Source organism: Columba livia, chromosome 6 (genome assembly GCF_036013475.1).
Source record: "Columba livia isolate bColLiv1 breed racing homer chromosome 6, bColLiv1.pat.W.v2, whole genome shotgun sequence".
NCBI classification, from domain to species: Eukaryota; Metazoa; Chordata; class Aves; order Columbiformes; family Columbidae; genus Columba; species Columba livia.
Window position 1 is genome coordinate 25,075,771 of NC_088607.1, and position 17,913 is coordinate 25,093,683.

Sequence of the window (17,913 nt, forward strand, 5' to 3'; positions counted from 1 at the left end):
GGGTTTTGAATGTCTCCAGAGTAGGAGACTCCACAACCCCCCTGGGCAGCCTGTTCCAGTGTTCTGTTACCCTCACTGAGAAGAAGTTTCTTCTCAAATTTAAGCGGAATGTCTTGTGTTCCAGTTTGAATCCATTACCCCTTGTCCTTCTCGGTTGTCACCGAGAAGATTCTGGCTCCATCCTTATGACACTCACCCTTTATATATCTGTAAACATTAATGAGGTCACCCCTCAGTCTCCTCTTCTCCAAGCTAAAGAGACCCAGCTCCCTCAGCCTTTCTTCATAAGGGAGATGCTTCACTCCCTTAATCATCTTTGCTGCACTGCGCTGGACTCTCTCCAGCTGTTCCCTGTCCTTCTTGAACTGAGGGACCCAGAACTGGACACAATATTCCAGATGTGGTCTCACCAGGGCAGAATAGAGGGAAAGGAGAACCTCTCTGGACCTACTAACCACCCCCCTTCTAATACACCCCAGGATGCCATTGGCCTTCCTGGCCACAAGGGCACAGTGCTGGCTCATGGTCACCCTGCTGTCCACCAGGACCCCCAAGTCCCTTTCCCCTTCGCTGCTCTCTAATAGGTCATTCCCCAGCCTACACTGGAGCCTGGGGTTGTTCCTACCCAGGTGCAAGACTCTACACTTGCCCTTGTTATATTTCATTAAATTTTTCCCTGCCCAACTCTCCAGCCTGTCCACGTCTCGCTGGATGGCAGCACAGCCTTCTGGCATGTCAGCCACTCCTCCCAGCTTGGTGTCAACAGCAAACTTGCTGATAGTACACTCTATTCCCTTGTCCAAATAGTTGATGAATATATTGAATAATACCGGCCCCAGTACTGACCCCTGAGGCACTCCACTAGATACTGGCCTCCAACTAGACTGCACCCATTGACCATGACTCTCTGGCTTCTTCCCTTCAGCCAGTTCGCAGTCCATCTCACTACTCGATTGTCCAGACTGCACTCCCTCAGTCTAGCTGTAAGGATGCTGTGGGAGACTGTGTCATATGCCTTACTGAAGTCAAGGTAGACCACATCCACTGCCCTGCCATCATCCATCCACCTCGTTATGTCCTCATAAAAGTCAATGAGGTTGGTCAAGCATGACTTACCCTTGGCGAAGCCATGTTGACTGCCCCTAATGACCCTCTTATCCTTGATATGCCTTTAGATAGCACCAAAGATAAGTCGTTCCATCAGTTTCTCAGAGATGGAGGTGAGGCTGACCAGTCTATAGTTACCTGGGTCCTCCTTCCTTCCTTCCTCTGCTTTTTGAAGACTGGAGTGACATTTGCTTTCCTCCAGTCCTCAGGCACCTCTCCTGTTTCCCAAGACTTGGCAAAGATGATGGAGAGCAGTCCAGCAATGACCTCAGCCACCTCCCTCAGCACCCACGGGTGTATCCCATCCAGACCCATGGATTTATGGATGTCCAGATTGCCTAATTGCTCCCTAACCCAGTCCTCATCAACTGAGGCAAACTCCTCCATTGTCCTGCCTTCCTCTGGGGCCTCAGTGGTACAGGGCTCCCCAGGACAGCCTCCGGCAGAGTAGACAGAGACAAAGAAGGCTTTCAGTAACTCTGCCTTCTCTGTATCTTCTGTCACCAGGGCATCCACCTCGTTCATCAGTGGGCCTACATTGCCTCTGGTGTTAGTTTTATCTGCCACGTATTTGAAAAAGCTCTTTCTGTTGTACTTGTATATGGAATACTTAAGAGCATTGGAGGATATCGTCAGCAAGAATAGCTCTAAAACTCTTCACGCTGGAGCAGAAAATGGTATTCTTTTACAACTGCAAGACATATGAAAGTGTAAAAGAGAAATATATTCACAACACTTAAAAAAAAATCAAACTGTAGCTTGAAGCTTATAAAATCATAGAAATAACAAAATGAAATATCAAAACATTGAACTTTCTCCAAGAACTGTATTTCTGATCTTCTTAGACACACCTTAAATTTTTCATACATCAGGCCACTGGGATTCCCTCAAAATTCAGATGCAGTAGCAATGAATTGCTTGATTTACAATTGAAATTTCAATTGCTTTTTCCCTCAAGGGCCACGAAAATGAGAAAAAAAATCATCAAAATGTTCTGCAGATTAGTCCAGGTCATGTAGAAAAGCTGACTAATCTGTAACAAAAATCTGAGATTATTATCTATAATACCTGATTTTCGGTGTTTACACAGACTTACTACTCAGTTAAACTTCATACTTCAGGTATATCTGTAAGTGGGGTAATAGCCTAAACAAATGAGAAATATGTGAATACTCTTAGGCAGTGACGGTCTGTACCTGTTACAAATTTAAATAAATAATCCTCATCAGACTTTTTGTATTTCTATAGAACATTTTGCTGCAGTAAATCAAATGTCTTTCACAAGACAAAATGGCAGCAGTAGCAAACAAGCAGCAATATTGTACTGCAGCACTGTACACAATCACAGCTTATCCTCAAATATTCCCACAGAATGGAGTTCATAAGGACTTGAAATAAAATGCCACTTAAGAAAAAAAAAAATATTTTGCTAGTAAAACATTTTTTAAGAACTTACTAATGATGTTTTTCTCTTTGTGCTGTCACACAGGAAATTCCTCAGATATTTATTTCCACTGCATCTTTCCTAATCTATGCTCATACAATGGCAAAAAATAGTGAAACCTTCAAAACAAGAGCTTTCATTTTGCTTTTTTTTTTGTTAAAGAATTTCTAGTATAGCATCTCTGAGAACTGTATTTCCAGCTAATACTGATACTAAGGAAGTAGGTAGCAAAGACTTACTTTACTCTAAATAAGTAAGACAAGGCGAAAAAACTGAACTGAAGGGCATCACAGGAGACAGAAATCTGTATTTCAGAAAGGAATGGTAATCCTTTCTAAATGTCATCCACGTATAGAACAGAACACAAGAATACAATTACCATGTCATTGAGAGTGCATACTTATGCAGTCAAATATGTATGCAAATACTTCTTACATATATTTAATAAAAGTTGGACAAAAGAATGAATAACAATACACTAGTCAGAATGTCAGCAGCTAACCTGCAGACAACAACAATTCAAAACCTTTTCTTTTCTTATGAAACTACTTGATTGATGTTTGAAATTAACTTTGTGGTTCATTGTCAAAAAACACTACCTCAATAAAATATATCCTAAAGCAGAGCTGTAAAGATAATTAATCCAATCAATTAAAACTGTGTTTTCAATTGCTTTGTCCCAGACTCTTCAAGGATTAATTGACAATTAATGCAATCCCAAATGGGCCAAGCTCTCACACTCCCACAGAATAAAGAATGATCAATGTCAATCAAACTTCAGTTCGTGGTTGCTAGAAACACATCTCTGTGCACTCTCTCCTGTTATAACATTGATAAAGGGGATATGGAGATGAGGAGGATACGTAAGGTACTTCCTGATAGTTTCAGAAGCTTAGAAAGCTTTAAGGAAAGTCTAGAATTGACACATTCGCAAAAAGTGCAAAGCTCATTTAAAAAAAAAAAAAATATATATATATATATATATATATTAGAAATCAAGCTAAGAATCAGAAAAAGGGCATTTTCCCTATGGTACAGTTAAGACAAGCTTCGTAGCTTTACATTTGGGCAGTATTCAGGTTCCCTGAATATCACATCTACAATCAGTATGCAAAATGAGCAAATACTTCTGAAATCTTCTTAGATATACAAAGATACATTGAGCATAAAAAAGTTCTATAGAACTAAGAGTTGTCTATAAATTTAACTTTATATTTTCCATGTGTAAAAATAAAGCTGTCTGATTAAGGACACAACAGCTGAGAACAAGCTCAGGGCTCAGCATGAACATATATGTCTGTGTGTATATTTGCATAAATCTTCCTCTTCACAGTGCCACTGTTATTCTTAGATCCAGCTGTTTTACACCCACTGCCAGATGGTACTTTTATGTACAATTCTAATCAAGTACAATAGGTGACACAGTACTGGAAAAAATTAGCTACTTTGGATTAACTACATTGGTGCCTCTGAAAAATACAAACAACTCCAAAAAAAACAATCTGAAAACCACATATGAGTAGGACATACAAAGCAAGTTGTGAGAGTTTTTACAATGACATCAGTCTTCAGTGAAGTGACTCCAGATAATGAGGTAAACTTCAAGAAACACAAAGATAATAACTGCTTATTGAAAGCAAGGCCTTGGGGCGGGGGGACCAACCAAAAACAAACCTGTGCCTGAAAAGCACAGCTTATATCTATGGTTGCATATTACATTGTACTACACCTCAGAAGATAAAACCTAAGTCGAGTAGAAAAGGATATTCACAACATAGATAGTTTCTGTGCTACTGTCATTACAAGAAATACAAAATGGGAGCATTTCCCAGTTTAGTGGGAAATTGAGTTTTCTGCTAGTGCTTTTATCAACCATGCCTAAAGATGATCATGGCAAGCAAATGTTATTCTCTACTCTATTTGAGTCACTAATTCAGTACAATATGCATAGGTCAGGATGACAAATGGAAATGAAGATAGACAATTCATTTTTAATGCTAATGTAAAGAAAACTTAGAGAAGTACTTTATATACTTTTACATGCAAAAAAATAAACAGAAGCGGACAGAGGAAGGTTGTGAAAACTACTTATAAATAAGCATGGAAAATGAAAAAGTATTGGCAGACATCGAGCTCTCCATTCTACTGCAGCACATTCATCAGACTCTAGAGAACCATCTAAAGAGTGTGCTTCAAGTCAGATTTTCCTCTTAAGAATAAAGGATAATTCCATTATTTCCTTACCCCAAAGAATTAAATAATGAAACATTTTAAAGGAAATATTAATTGGAAAAGAACAATCATTAGGATATATGATGCTATTCTGTACTAAATAGATCACTTTCTTAATCAAAACTCTAAGTAAATGCTTATGACTACTGTGAATGTTCTGCTTTAATTCAAACTAAATATGGAAGACAGACATTAAAGTGAAGGAATCTATAAAACTAAAACTGTAATTTTTTGGTTATTTGTTACCTAAAGATTAATATAATTATGTGGGTGATATTTTCAATATCTCACTGGTAAATGTTTCATGTTTAACTGCTATTTCCAGTATTGAACAATACAATTGTCCAAGAAAACAGTATTTTATGAATGAGATTCAACAAATAAAGGAAGAAAGCAGTCTAGTCCTTATTACTATGCGAAACATTTCCTACCAGGATGTGATCGGATTTAATTGACAGGGATGTCAAGATAGTCATTTCACTGCTAGATAAATTCCCTGTTTAAGGTCTGAAAACCTCCATTAGTTGCTACAATGCATGACGGAAAAGGTACCTATTCACTTTAAAGAAAAATGTTCTATATACATATATGTTGTGGTCCTAGGAGTTGGTGGCTTGTAAAAAGTAGAAGCATTGAATAAACAAAACAATCTTAATGAGAGGTACTGGAATCCCTATAGTTTTCAAAATCAATAATGATCATTTTTTCCACTAAGAATGATAATTTTAGTGATTTTGTTTAGAACCTGTCTTAAAAGGTGAGTTAAATACTGTTTTTAGTAAGAAAAGTCAATTGAGATTAAAGCAGATGTATTGGATCACAATTTTGCCCATATTTTGCAATGGAGTATAGTGGAGAGATCTCATAAGTTTGTGCCAGAACCAGAGTTTCAACAGACATGTTGTACAGCGACACAAAGCTGCTTAATCGGCTTTGCTGATATGTAGGACTAATTGGTATGGATTATGTTGAGGAAGCTGCACTATTTTCTGACCTCAGATGTCTCCAACTAGCATTCCACCGGACATACCCTTTGTTGCAGGACTAGTCTGGGATAGTGTCTGTTAGAGTGATGAACTGGGTAGCATAAAAATGCTCCTAGTTTACCCTCCTGTCACAGCTGTGACAGCATTTTTTTTCCTCCAGTCACCTTCTCTATAGTGTGAATATAACAGGGGGAGCAATGGGTAGTATCTTCAGTAGGAGCCTTATGGACTTCCTCAGTATCTTTCACTAGAACTAATCATGGCACACATCCTTGCCCAACAAAACTCAGTCATCTTTCCACTCTTCCCCCTTCCTTTGCTAGATAAGAAACTGGTGGTGTTATTCTCATCTTCCTTGATGCCCCTTATGTATGAAGCCATGCAGGATTCCTTTGTGGACATCTCTACCATTGCCTCTGCAAAACTACTGACAGATTAAGAGTCTTGGATGAACAGACCATGGCCATTTTGTTTTAGACAAATGCTTACACTAGTACTCTTCAGCTTTGGATTGAAGACATGATTTTTGTCAGTCTATGCTCTAATGATCTAATGACAGCTAACTGTTCACAGCACAGGCTATAGAATGCAGTCGAGGGAAAGCAAGCAATGGTATATGTTACTGTCTATATGCTACTATCTGTCTGGTGTGTGCACTAGATCCTGTTTGTCTTCACTTGTCCTGGCCAAGTCATAGTCTCTGTTGTTCACAAGCTTTCCTCTCATCCTAACTTCAATAATTCCTTTTTGACCAAACTCTAAAAGGAATTACTTTCACTAATCCTGCTCTTGGGGATATTAAACAGATTGAATTTCAATACAATTGATTCTACATTGACAAAATGGGTGTCAAGTCATCTACTAATACAGAATAAATATCTCAGGAGTTCCTAACCTGAAATAAACTCCTAATGAGTTCACTGAAAAAAAAAAAAAAAAAAGAAGTAAGAAGAAAGTAGGGTAAGAAAGAAGGAGGAGAAAACAAAAGAAAAGTGTGCAAGTATATTACCCTAAGGTTGCTGAATTTAAACTGCAGTTGGGAGTTTAACATTGGCTGAAAACCCAAAGAAACCTACAGTTATAAATACTTTTCTATCCCCATTGATAGAGTAGTCAATAAACTGGTAGCAATACACAGATTAGGTGGCCCACAGAAAGCTTAAGCACCCCAGAGAAATCTCTCATGTTGTCAGTTTTGCTCTCCTTGAGGAAAACAATCCAACAAAACCTTCTAGAAAGTAGTGCCTAAAAATTGAAATCATTATATAATCAATTACCTTCAGAAAAGATAATTGCTCAAATAAATAGCTGTATTTTGTTGGCCTGAAATGGAAATATAAGTGGAAGCAAGTTTTATTCTATTTGACATTTCTGACCTGGATATGTTTGGCACACAGAAGCTTTGCCATTGTGTTTTAAAAAGATTTTTAAAAGATCTTCAGAAAAACCACCACCTTATGTGCTTCAGTGGTGGCATATTGTTATGGTTTAATAGCATACACGTTAAAGTAAAATTTCCTAAAATTAATGAGAATGCTCAGCACAATGTTAAGAAGGAAAAAGCATTGTCCTCATTTCAAGGGAGAGGAAGGTAGAACTTGAGTTTTCCCACCACTTGGCTCCTCTCCACAAAGCAAATCTCTATATTAGTTATTTGTGTTATGCTCAACGTGTCTGGGCTATAAAGGTATGGCTTGCAAATCACACAATATAGAGCTGACATCCGTGTATTCGAGAAAGCCTTTTGCTGGTGCTACCACCTACCTAAATATCATTATGTACAGATGTCAGCAGTGGAATGTCTGATTTTCTGAGTCAAATAAGGATTGTTTTAGAATATAACCGCTGTCATTACAGACAGCTAGGCTGGCTCACATGAAATGACTCCAGCATACTATCTTCACCACTGCAGTAATGGCAAGCCTAAAAGTAGTTGGGAGAAAGCAGCTTTAAAATACTATTGATGGTTCAAAACATCATCTCCCCAAAATAACTGGATTCAACCGAATAGTATTCTATTAAGTCCCCTTTTATTGCTTTCTTCTGTGTTAGTTTACCATTTCGCCTGTTACACCCCTGACAGTGTCCAGCTTGATACAAAAACAAGGGTGGAACATGGATGATATCAAAGAGAGAATACTCCTAGTTAAGCTGGTTTGTATCAAACCATCACATACCACAAAAGATCAGGATGAAACTTTCTATTGCCTGGACAAAACTACAACACTATATGGTAATGTTAGTGCAAATCTAAAAAATTTTGAGATGTGCTTTGTAGATTTTTACTGGCTCACCATATCTTAGGAGAAATCCATCAAACCCAGGAGCTGGAAATCTGAACAGATATGCAAGATGTAATGCTCATACTGTGGAATTCATTCACAGTTTTTCAGGAGTGTTTCTATCAGTCTCCTAAGACTTTTCTTTTTTCTCCTGCAAACTAATTATTTGGCAAATATTGTTTCCCTGTATTTCTTATCCTAGTCTTGAATTTGAAAGATTGTACATATGCCAAATAAACATAAAAAAACTCTAATTTTGAAACAGTATACATAATCTCAACACACAAATGTAGTTTTTCCTCTCCATGCTACAGATCCAAGTGACTGTGTCAAATCTAGTTTATATAGGATCTTTTTCCCAATCTTTAGTTATTTTGGTAGACCATGCACTATTATAAAATTCTTCGCACTCAGGCGATGAGACAAAGCACTGATTTGAAGTAGATGAATGGAGCAATTTAAAGATGTATGGTTGCTACAGGAAAGGAGGGAAAGGAGAATGTACTAGAATACTCACTTTGACGAATCTATGAAGTATATTACAAGAGCACCAATACTAAGAGCGAAGACTAAGACAACCTACAAAAGAAAAGAGTCATTTATTTAATAACAGTATAGTTAACTTTCAAACATGTTAAAACAATAGTTTGATGCAGCACGTTCTGATACAATAAATACACACCCCAGGGACCTTGTAGTCCCAACATTTTCCTCCCTTTAAATCTATTGAAGTTTTTGAACCAAATAATTTTGCTAGGTCTAGCATTCAGGCCTCATTAAGAAGGCAGAACTTGCTTTTCTGGTTAGTGCATCAGAAGCTGGATTAATCACATCTCCATCTGCCTTAAATTCTTCTGAACACAAAGACAATCGTCTGTTCTGCTGGCTCCCAAACATTCCCCAACATTGTGGGACAATTTAGTTCCACATCCTAGCCAAAGCAGGTCTGCATCTACACAGGACAGCATAATTGAAATATCTGGACTCAAATTTTGCCTTGAATAATCATGAAGTACATCACAGTCTTTGTACCCATTGTGACCTAGATTTCTGATATTCTAGGTTTCTCTTAAATAATACTATCCACTGGGTGATTTGGAATCTGAAAACATGAATCAAATAAGCTTTTTTATGTATCTTAGAATGCAATTCTTCTGGAAGAAATAAGAAAATATTCTTGTCTGCTGCACTAAGGCTGGGAAACAGATAGAAAGTTATGTCTCCCGCAGCTCATCTGATCTGCTGGTTTACAGAATCAAAACAAAACATCCTTCAGTCTTCTGGGAGGTGCATCTCAAGTAGCTGGTTAGAAGTAACATTCCTTAAAATAAACCTAGAGAACTGATCATTCAGGATTGGGCAAATCAGGTTAATAATTAAGGGCACACACAGCTCCTGAAACTGCCAGTTAAAATATGACTTCTTATATGACTTCTTAGGTCAGAAGTGGCTCAAATTTAAGACATAATGTAAACAACTGCATGTGTGGAGAAAGAAGGAAAGGAAAAAAAGGAAAAGGAAAAGGAAAAGGAAAAGGAAAAGGAAAAGGAAAAGGAAAAGGAAAAGGAAAAGGAAAAGGAAAAGGAAAAGGAAAAGGAAAAGGAAAAGGAAAAGGAAAAGGAAAAGGAAAAGGAAAAGGAAAAGGAAAAGGAAAAGGAAAATAAATAAAGTGGTGTCATTCCAGTTCTTAACAGATTTATTAATCCCTATGAATACCATAACTAATGCATGCTACTATTACTATTGCTACATCAACACATGGACACTGAAACAAAAATTTCTTCCTTCAATGCAGGCTTCAGAACTTTTTCTGAAGCTGCCATATTAGGAATGAGCTTGACAGTCACAGTGCAAACAATAGCAGGGAATGTGCAATGTCTGGGTTCTAAGTAGCCTTACTGAAACAACCTCGAAGTTTCTCTACTCTCAGCTGTCACTCAGTGCTGTAACGGCAGTACCTGAAGCAAGGTTTAATTATATAACCAAACTCTGGAGCTCTGCAGGGCCAAAATCAAACAAGCATGTATTTTCCAATAAAAGAAACTCATTTATCTCTTGATATCATGTATTCACTACAACTTGTTAAAAGAATCTATTCAGTTGAAAGTTTAAATTAATTTTTCATTCCTTTTAGATCTTGCTGACCATAACTTTTCGCTTTGTGGATGTCTGTAAAAGAATATTTTACCTGAGTACAAGTACTTGTCGTTTTACCGGATGCACTATCAACCAAATCAGTGAGATTCGTCAGTCAAATTCAAGGACTGAAGCAAGAAACTCTTCAAATAAAATTTTTACTACCTATGTCTAATATAACGTTAACATCTAGAGTTTTAATCTTCTTTCATTATACATGTATTATTGATCAGATGTGTACAGGTGTTGCAAGGTGAAATAAGCTATTAAATCTATGTCAAGTGGTGAGAAAATCACCATCTCATAAGAAACTAATGTGGTGAATAGAACCTGTGGATTGTCACCTGGCAGTATACCCCAAATTATGATAAGCAGTGACCGCAAAGCCCGTTTTTCTCTAAGTTACTGGGAATCCAATTGATTGTGCACACCCTGCAACCCTTGCAGTATGCCAAGCCACACACAATCACAGTTTGGATCTGAATCAAATCAGCTCCATTGTCTAGCTCTAGAACGATTTATTATTATATATTTCAATAGAAGTCTTTGCATATTTTTTAAAAAAACAGAGTTAACCAAGGTGCTGAGGGTTCTGGGAATACAGTGCTTACATTTTTGGTGAAAATTTCATTTGACCCAAACCAGTTTTAAACATAGATATTCAGTCTTACAGAATTTAAAGTCAAGTGGTGTTCTAGCCTGCACTCTGTGGAATCATTTCTATACCAACAGCACAATCAAAATCACTATTAGAAACAGGTATCTCCTAAAAACAAACTAACAAACCCAAAACACACAAAAAAACCCATCAACAACAAAACCCCTACCAGATTCACCCTATAGCAGGAGTTTTGAGCTGAAGAATGCTGAAATGACCATTAAATACTGAAAATTATATTTTACAAACTAAACTTATAATCTGTTTGGGACTCTCTGATTCCCATTCTTTCAAGTTTTGCAAAGTATAAAAGTAAAGCTAGACTTGTATTTTCCATTTCACATAGCAAGTCTTAGGTCACAACATCTAGCCATTGCCTAATAGCTAAAAGAATTGTCTAGAACAAAACCAGCATTACTGTATACCAGCCTTGCATTTTAGTTATATCCAATCCCTTAGTAATCATCACTGTGCTGCTTAAATAATGTCATATAGATTCTGGGTAAGGCACTTCCAAGACAATTAAGGAATTTAAAGGTTCTAGGACAATTCACATAACTGCCACCAAAATGCAAATATCTAGATTTTGCAGGAAGCTCCAGACTCCGATACTCCATCAAAGAGAGAGAGAGATGTATGCAGAACTACACCATTCCCCCATTGTAATATCTATGTGATTTTAAAGCAAGGCTTGTTTTCTCTCCTATTGCCCCAAAACACATGCCTAACATTAAATTCATAACATCCCCAAAAATCACAGAAAAGGCATCAGAAGATAATGGAATCTTAAACTTAATTTTTATGCTGCTAGCAGAGAAACACGTTTTTCATTTGCTAAGTGACAGAGGTATTGAGCTGAACTTGAATACATAAGTATGTGGAAAAACAGCGTCTGAACCAATTGGGTTAGAATTATATAAAAATTAAAAAAAAAAAAAAAAAAAAAATAACCCTTCCATGACATTATAAAAACATTTGACAGACATTCAGATGCAAGGTTTCTGCTATTTTTTTTCCCAACTGAAAAAGCTGAATGCAATTTGGTTATTCAGACCCATGGAGACAATTAGATTCAGATTAGAGTCTCTGCTAGATTGTTATGGGAGATAACACCTCTTTTGGGGAACTTACTGGGCTTGAAGAGAGGTATGAACATAGACAGACTGATATCCCAAACTCACAGCAACTACAATCTAAGGGAGAAAAAAAGCCTATATGTATGTGAATTATTGCTTTTTTCATTAAGCAGGCCATGGGGAGAAGCTTACTTGCTCTATTTATTATTCCAATGCATTTGGCACAATATTGCAATTGCTACACATCTATTATAACTTCTCTCTGCCTGGAAGGAAATAATCTTTAAATATATAATAACTTACTGTTTGTTTAAGATTGAGAAATCTGAAGTCATATGCTAGCAGCTACACTGACTAAGCACTTAGTATCAAGTTAAAAACACCAATCTCATTAAAGAGGGGGAAGAACAAGGCATAGTTGCTGCATATGCTTAAATCTTTCCTAAAAACAAACAAACAAACAAACAAGAGTTCAATAAAAGTGTCCAATGCCTTTTTGAGTGAGAAGGCAGAGAAAACGCAGACAAAATCCACTTAAAGAAAACTGTAAAAATGTTTTGCTCTCCACTGCTAGAAAGATGCTCCAGAAGAACTATGACTGCTCTGTTGCAAACTGCAGTCAAACTTTATGCATCCACATTAAGGACCAAAAATAAAATAAAATAATCTAATAAGGATGCAGCAACATAATAAAACTGCAGGGAAAGTATGGGCATTGAGAAAATACTATCAGAATTAAGCCATGATAATCATAAAGGAGACCATACACCTTTTGGGACCAGGGCTTTGTAAAAAAAGGCTGATATTGATAAGCCAACGGGTGGCACTGTTTCCCCTACAACTGCAGTGAACTGATGTCCTGGTGTTATTGAAAAACATTGAGAAACTGAAAAGGCTGCTCACATGAGAGAGGGGGCTACAGTGAACACAGCCACAACAACCAGCAATGTGAGGGCTGGAGAGCAGGAATTTCAATCGCTTATTACCCTCTAATGTCTGAATGTTCTGTGGAACATGGAACAGTCCTCATTGGAGTTTCAAAGGCAAATTCTTGCTTATAGCTCAAGAGGTAAAGCATGAAATAGAAAGGGAATAGTTGCCTATTGTTATATTCCTCTCAACATTAAGTATTAAAATAAGAAGCAGGCAGTGAAAAGAAAAAACTTACCTCAGGGCACCAGAGAGGCTCTATTTTGCTATCTGATGATAATCCATTGTGTACTTTTCTTCAGAAACATCTGTCTGAAACTCTTATTATTCTACGATTAAATTTTTCAACCCTAAGCCTATTTTATTGCTTAGAATATATTAGGTTGTTCATTATTAATATTTTTAGAATTTCGCTTAATTTTAACTTCTACATCCATACAGTAAATATGATGCTTTAAAAGAAAACTCTATTAGCTTCTGTATTTCAAATTACTTAAGGAGAATAGAAATTATTTCTTGTGACCATAAAAGCTATATCCTCAAGGATCCACTAATTCTGGAACACTAAAGTTTGCATTAGTAAGATGTCAATAGCCTGAGGTTACAACCCAATTTCAATTAAAGTTTACATACTTTAAAAATAAAAACCAAACTTCTTATAACCATAAAAATGAAAATCAATTGTATTTCTTTCACAGACAATCAGAATTTACTTCTCTGGATTTGTTAGGAATGTAAACCTGCTTTTCTAAGGACACACCAGATGCAAATTGCATTTCAGAGGCAGGAATTACTTAATCCTTGCTTTGCAATCCCAGCATTAATTTTCCGACTCCAGGATATGCACCAGGACGTGTGCAATCATTGCAGTTTAACAAAAGTAAGACTTTACGCAAGTCTAGACCACAGAAGAACCAAAATGGCTTACTTAAATTGTGTATCATTTACTGATACCCTATGGTAGCACTTTATTTGTATGTTTCCATTAATATTACCTTTGGACATTCCACAGTGAAGCAGCTTCATGATGTTAAATTATACAACTCATATTAGTTCAACCAACAAAACAGTCCTCAGAACTTCATGATTTTTCAATACAAACAAAATGTTATATATCTTGTTATAGCAATAAACAGTAAATTTCTCTTTAGAGACTTTTTTTTCTCTTTCTTTTATTCACTTTTTTTTTTTTCTCTTTTTTTTTTTTTTTTCTCTTTTTTTTTTTTTTTTTCTCCACTATACCCTGATATGCTGGAGTAAAGCTGGAGTAAGGATCTCTAAAATCCATCAGCAGGACCTATTATCATGCTCTGGGTGGACCTATACACTGACTTTTCTCCAGACTTAAAACATACTACCCTGCCTCCTGGCCTTCTGCCTCTGTTTCTTTATCTGGTCCGTCCCAGGCCCATGTTTAAATAACTAAAAATAATTAAGGCAAAAGTACTAAATATCCACCATCTACTTCATGAGGTCATGAATCCCCAGGTGCTCTCAGAAGGTCCTTCTACCCCATTCAGGTTTGCAAGATCATATTTCTTAATGATGAAATGCTCTCTTAATATCTTCCAGAACAACTGCATATAATACCAGCTTCTCTTTAAACTACCTAACCATGTATAAATTGTCATAAACCATTTTAAAAGAGCAAACCAGAAAATACACCCAAATGAGGGCTGAAGTAGGTAAATAGGAGGAGAAAGATAAAGAGAGAAAATAACGAAAAGAGAGAATAAGATTCCATCTTGTTCTTACCAGTAATAAATAATAAATGAAAAGTTCAAACAAGGATTTTAAGAAACTGGGAAATTTCCCGTCATTTACTTTTATTCACAAATATGGGGAAATAGATTTTGCAGTTAATATGCTCCCTGTATAAGGCTTGATGGAACATAATACTGTGAAGAGGAAGCAGTGATACATGCATCGGTTCTCATGTGAGTACAGACAAAGTGCAAATTCTACAGGCAGCACCTGCTGTCAATGACAGAATATATGCTAACAGCTATGAATCTTAAGGGATGTGTCTGCTGGGCAGTGTGCTAGCTAGGAAATCTGTCTCAGTGACTTACTGATCCTGCCATTTTGCATGTAGAAGAGGCAGGTGGTGCAGGAGAGAAAAATAAAACAAAAAAACCCACCCCAACAACAAACACACACACAAACCATAAACCCCACACATTTCTATTATTTCTTCTGTGCTCTGAATGTCAGATGGGATTTAGCATCCAATTCTAGAAGGAAACTGAGCACCTCCAAGCTACACAGTGAGCAACCCCATCTGTCAGGGAAGTCAGAAAAGGTTCAAGAGCACACAACTCTGAAGAGCCTTTACCAACTCTTAGTTTTAAGCCTGAAGCAATTACAGTACTAAATCCAGACTTGAAACTTCGATAGCCACATTAAAAACTTTGCATGCAAATTATTTCCTTTCAATTACATTTTCTGCTTTTTTATTTTGTTTACCTTTATTACATAACAAGGAGATAACTAAAAATTTAATTAGCTATTATATTCTACAGTAAATAAATTTAGTCACCAATGTGCATTAAAAAGAGTACTGAAAACTTTGGAAACTTTATTAGATTCTGCACTTCATAAATTTTCTCCTTCAGCAAAGCTCACATAGCACTAAGCATTTACCAAGAAAAATCAAAATTCATCCAAATGAAGAGGGGTAAAGGAGAGGAAGACATGACTATTTGATAAGCCAATAGGCAGTAAGTTCTCAGTGAACTTTTCCAGGGATTTCATAGCAAGGATTTTAAAAAGAAAAGACAGCCGTAAGGTAGATCAGCATGAGCTCTGGCTGATGATCACGAGCAATCAGAAGACTTGGTTATTATCCTTAGTTCTGTCACTCATGCAGTGTGTGCCTAAAACATATTACTTGACCTCTCCATGGTTCCAGTTCTCCCTCTTGCTTTCATTTGACAAAGAAATTGCATGTCAACTCGTTAGGGCAACCACTGTCCTCCATTACTGGTGTTTGCAATGGATCTAGCACAGCTGAGACCTCTAGTGCTGCCCCAATAATAATAAAAAGCTTGAGTAGGACACTATGTAACAATATCAGCACTATCTATGAGAGCAAAGGGACTTTGTTTATTAATGGATTTTATTTAAACAGAAAGGTGTCAATATCTCTTTCTAAAATAAACTTATTATTCATCTTCCTGGAATTACCCATTAAGCTACTACCTAGTATAGCAGGATTTTAACTTATTACTGAAACTAAAAAATGGTTTTATTGCAAATATATATTAAAAATACAGTTCATATTTAAAGCATCTCTTTTTACAGACTTGCCTAATAATGATAAGAAATATAGAAAAATAATAAATAAGAAATATAGAAACAAAATTGCTGGGAGAGAAAACAAATGCAGAACAGATACCAAGAAGAAGAAATATTCATCTCCTATGTATTGAACTTATGCATCAGAACAGTAATTTGAGTATTATCTGAAAGGTATAGGTTACATGCTTGGTAAAGGCCTGAATCACTGTGGATTCACCAAACTATTTATAAGTGTAGTAAGTACTTAAGGTAATAGGTCACTGGGAGTAGGATATCCAACATCTCTGAATAAAATCCCACAAACCAGAACTAGCAAATTCAGCATGTCTGCTCTCAGCTGTATTTTATCCTATCTCAAATAAAAGATTCAGTGTTCTGACATCTACTTTAACAGACTACCTCTCATTGGAGCAGACTGTTTGATAGGTCTTTCTTATTAAAGGGATGTTGTGGGATCAAAATTCAGAAATAATTAGAATAGACATCAGACCTGGGAATACAAAAAAAATCAAAGCAAAAAAAAAAAAAAAAATCAGGATCTTAATGTACTTTTGTTTTCCACACACATTCCCAATCTCATATGGGGAAGAATTTTTAAAAAGGAAATATCTTTGCTATGTTTTCTTCCTTACATGCTTCTAATATATGTTAATATGTCAGATTTATTTCTCTTTCTTTATACTGAGTTTTTCCTCAAATTTCCACTGACATATTGACAATAAAATGAAAATTTCTGTTCAATATAGAAATTTGAAAAGATTGAGATTTTCTAATTAGTGAAAAAAATACAAGACAAAAAGTCCCATCTGTTAATGATGCTCTGTAGCTTGAAGTTAATTAGGTTTGCTGTGAGACTCATGTCAATACGACCAATTAAAGTGCATGCAACTTTTTCAATTCAGTATTTAATTCCATTAGTCAAAAAAAAAAAAATAGCAGTACTTTCTATCACAATGTGTCATTTTCTAGAGCTAAATGCATAGCATTATATGTATGTAAAAATGTACGTGTGTACATAAATAAATAAATAATAAATATTTATTTCACCCTAAAACGTCCTTCACATCCTGATTATCTAGCAGTCATCCAGATCACCTCCCATTATGGTCAACAAAAATAAAATCCACTTTTTGAGTATTCATAAAAGCATAACTCACACTGATTTCCAGAAAAAGAGTTATGTTGTAACAGTTACCTACAAACTATTCCTTAAGTTGTCAATGTTCTCATTTTCAGATTCCTCATAGTCTGACTGTAGATAAAGACCATCAGTGAGCTGACTGGAATGTCATTTTAGAGAAATGAGGGGCTGACCTGTCAAACAATCAAATCATGCCAACTGAAAAGCAAACAAAATCAGCTGCAAAACTGCTCAAAGGCAAAAGAACCCAATCCTAGAGCATATTCTCCCTACTATACACAACACAGCAGGAGAGCAGCACTCATAATGATGATCGATTATTCACAGTCCCATTCCCTGTGCCAACCCTGGGGAAAGCCTCTGCTTATAGTGTCATGCCCTGAAACTCAATATATGGTAATTAATTTTGTTTGTTTGTTTCTATATTCCTCTGTGTCAGTTGTGATAGAAATCTTTTTATCTTCAGATGAAGAACTGGAACCAAATAACTTCAGACGGAACTATTGTTCTAATTATACCAAATTCTGCCTCTGGATAAAGTGATTGAAGTGAGATAAAGAAGCAAGAAAAGGCTCTTGCATTTTCTGGTATAGAGCCTACACAACAAAATCTCCACCTGTA

At 36.4% G+C, this 17,913-nt stretch overlaps 1 protein-coding gene across 35 annotated transcripts in view; it reads right to left on the reverse strand.

Moving 5' to 3' along the window:
- The window catches only part of KCNMA1 (potassium calcium-activated channel subfamily M alpha 1), a 480,013-nt gene that overhangs the window by 258,099 nt on the left and 204,001 nt on the right, over nucleotides 1–17,913 (reverse strand). For all 35 annotated transcript variants that reach the window (XM_065068525.1, XM_065068524.1, XM_065068523.1 and 32 more), the window contains one exon: nucleotides 8,569–8,630. In XM_065068525.1, coding sequence (XP_064924597.1) covers nucleotides 8,569–8,630 — 62 coding nt within the window. The remainder of the gene's footprint in view (nucleotides 1–8,568; nucleotides 8,631–17,913) is intronic.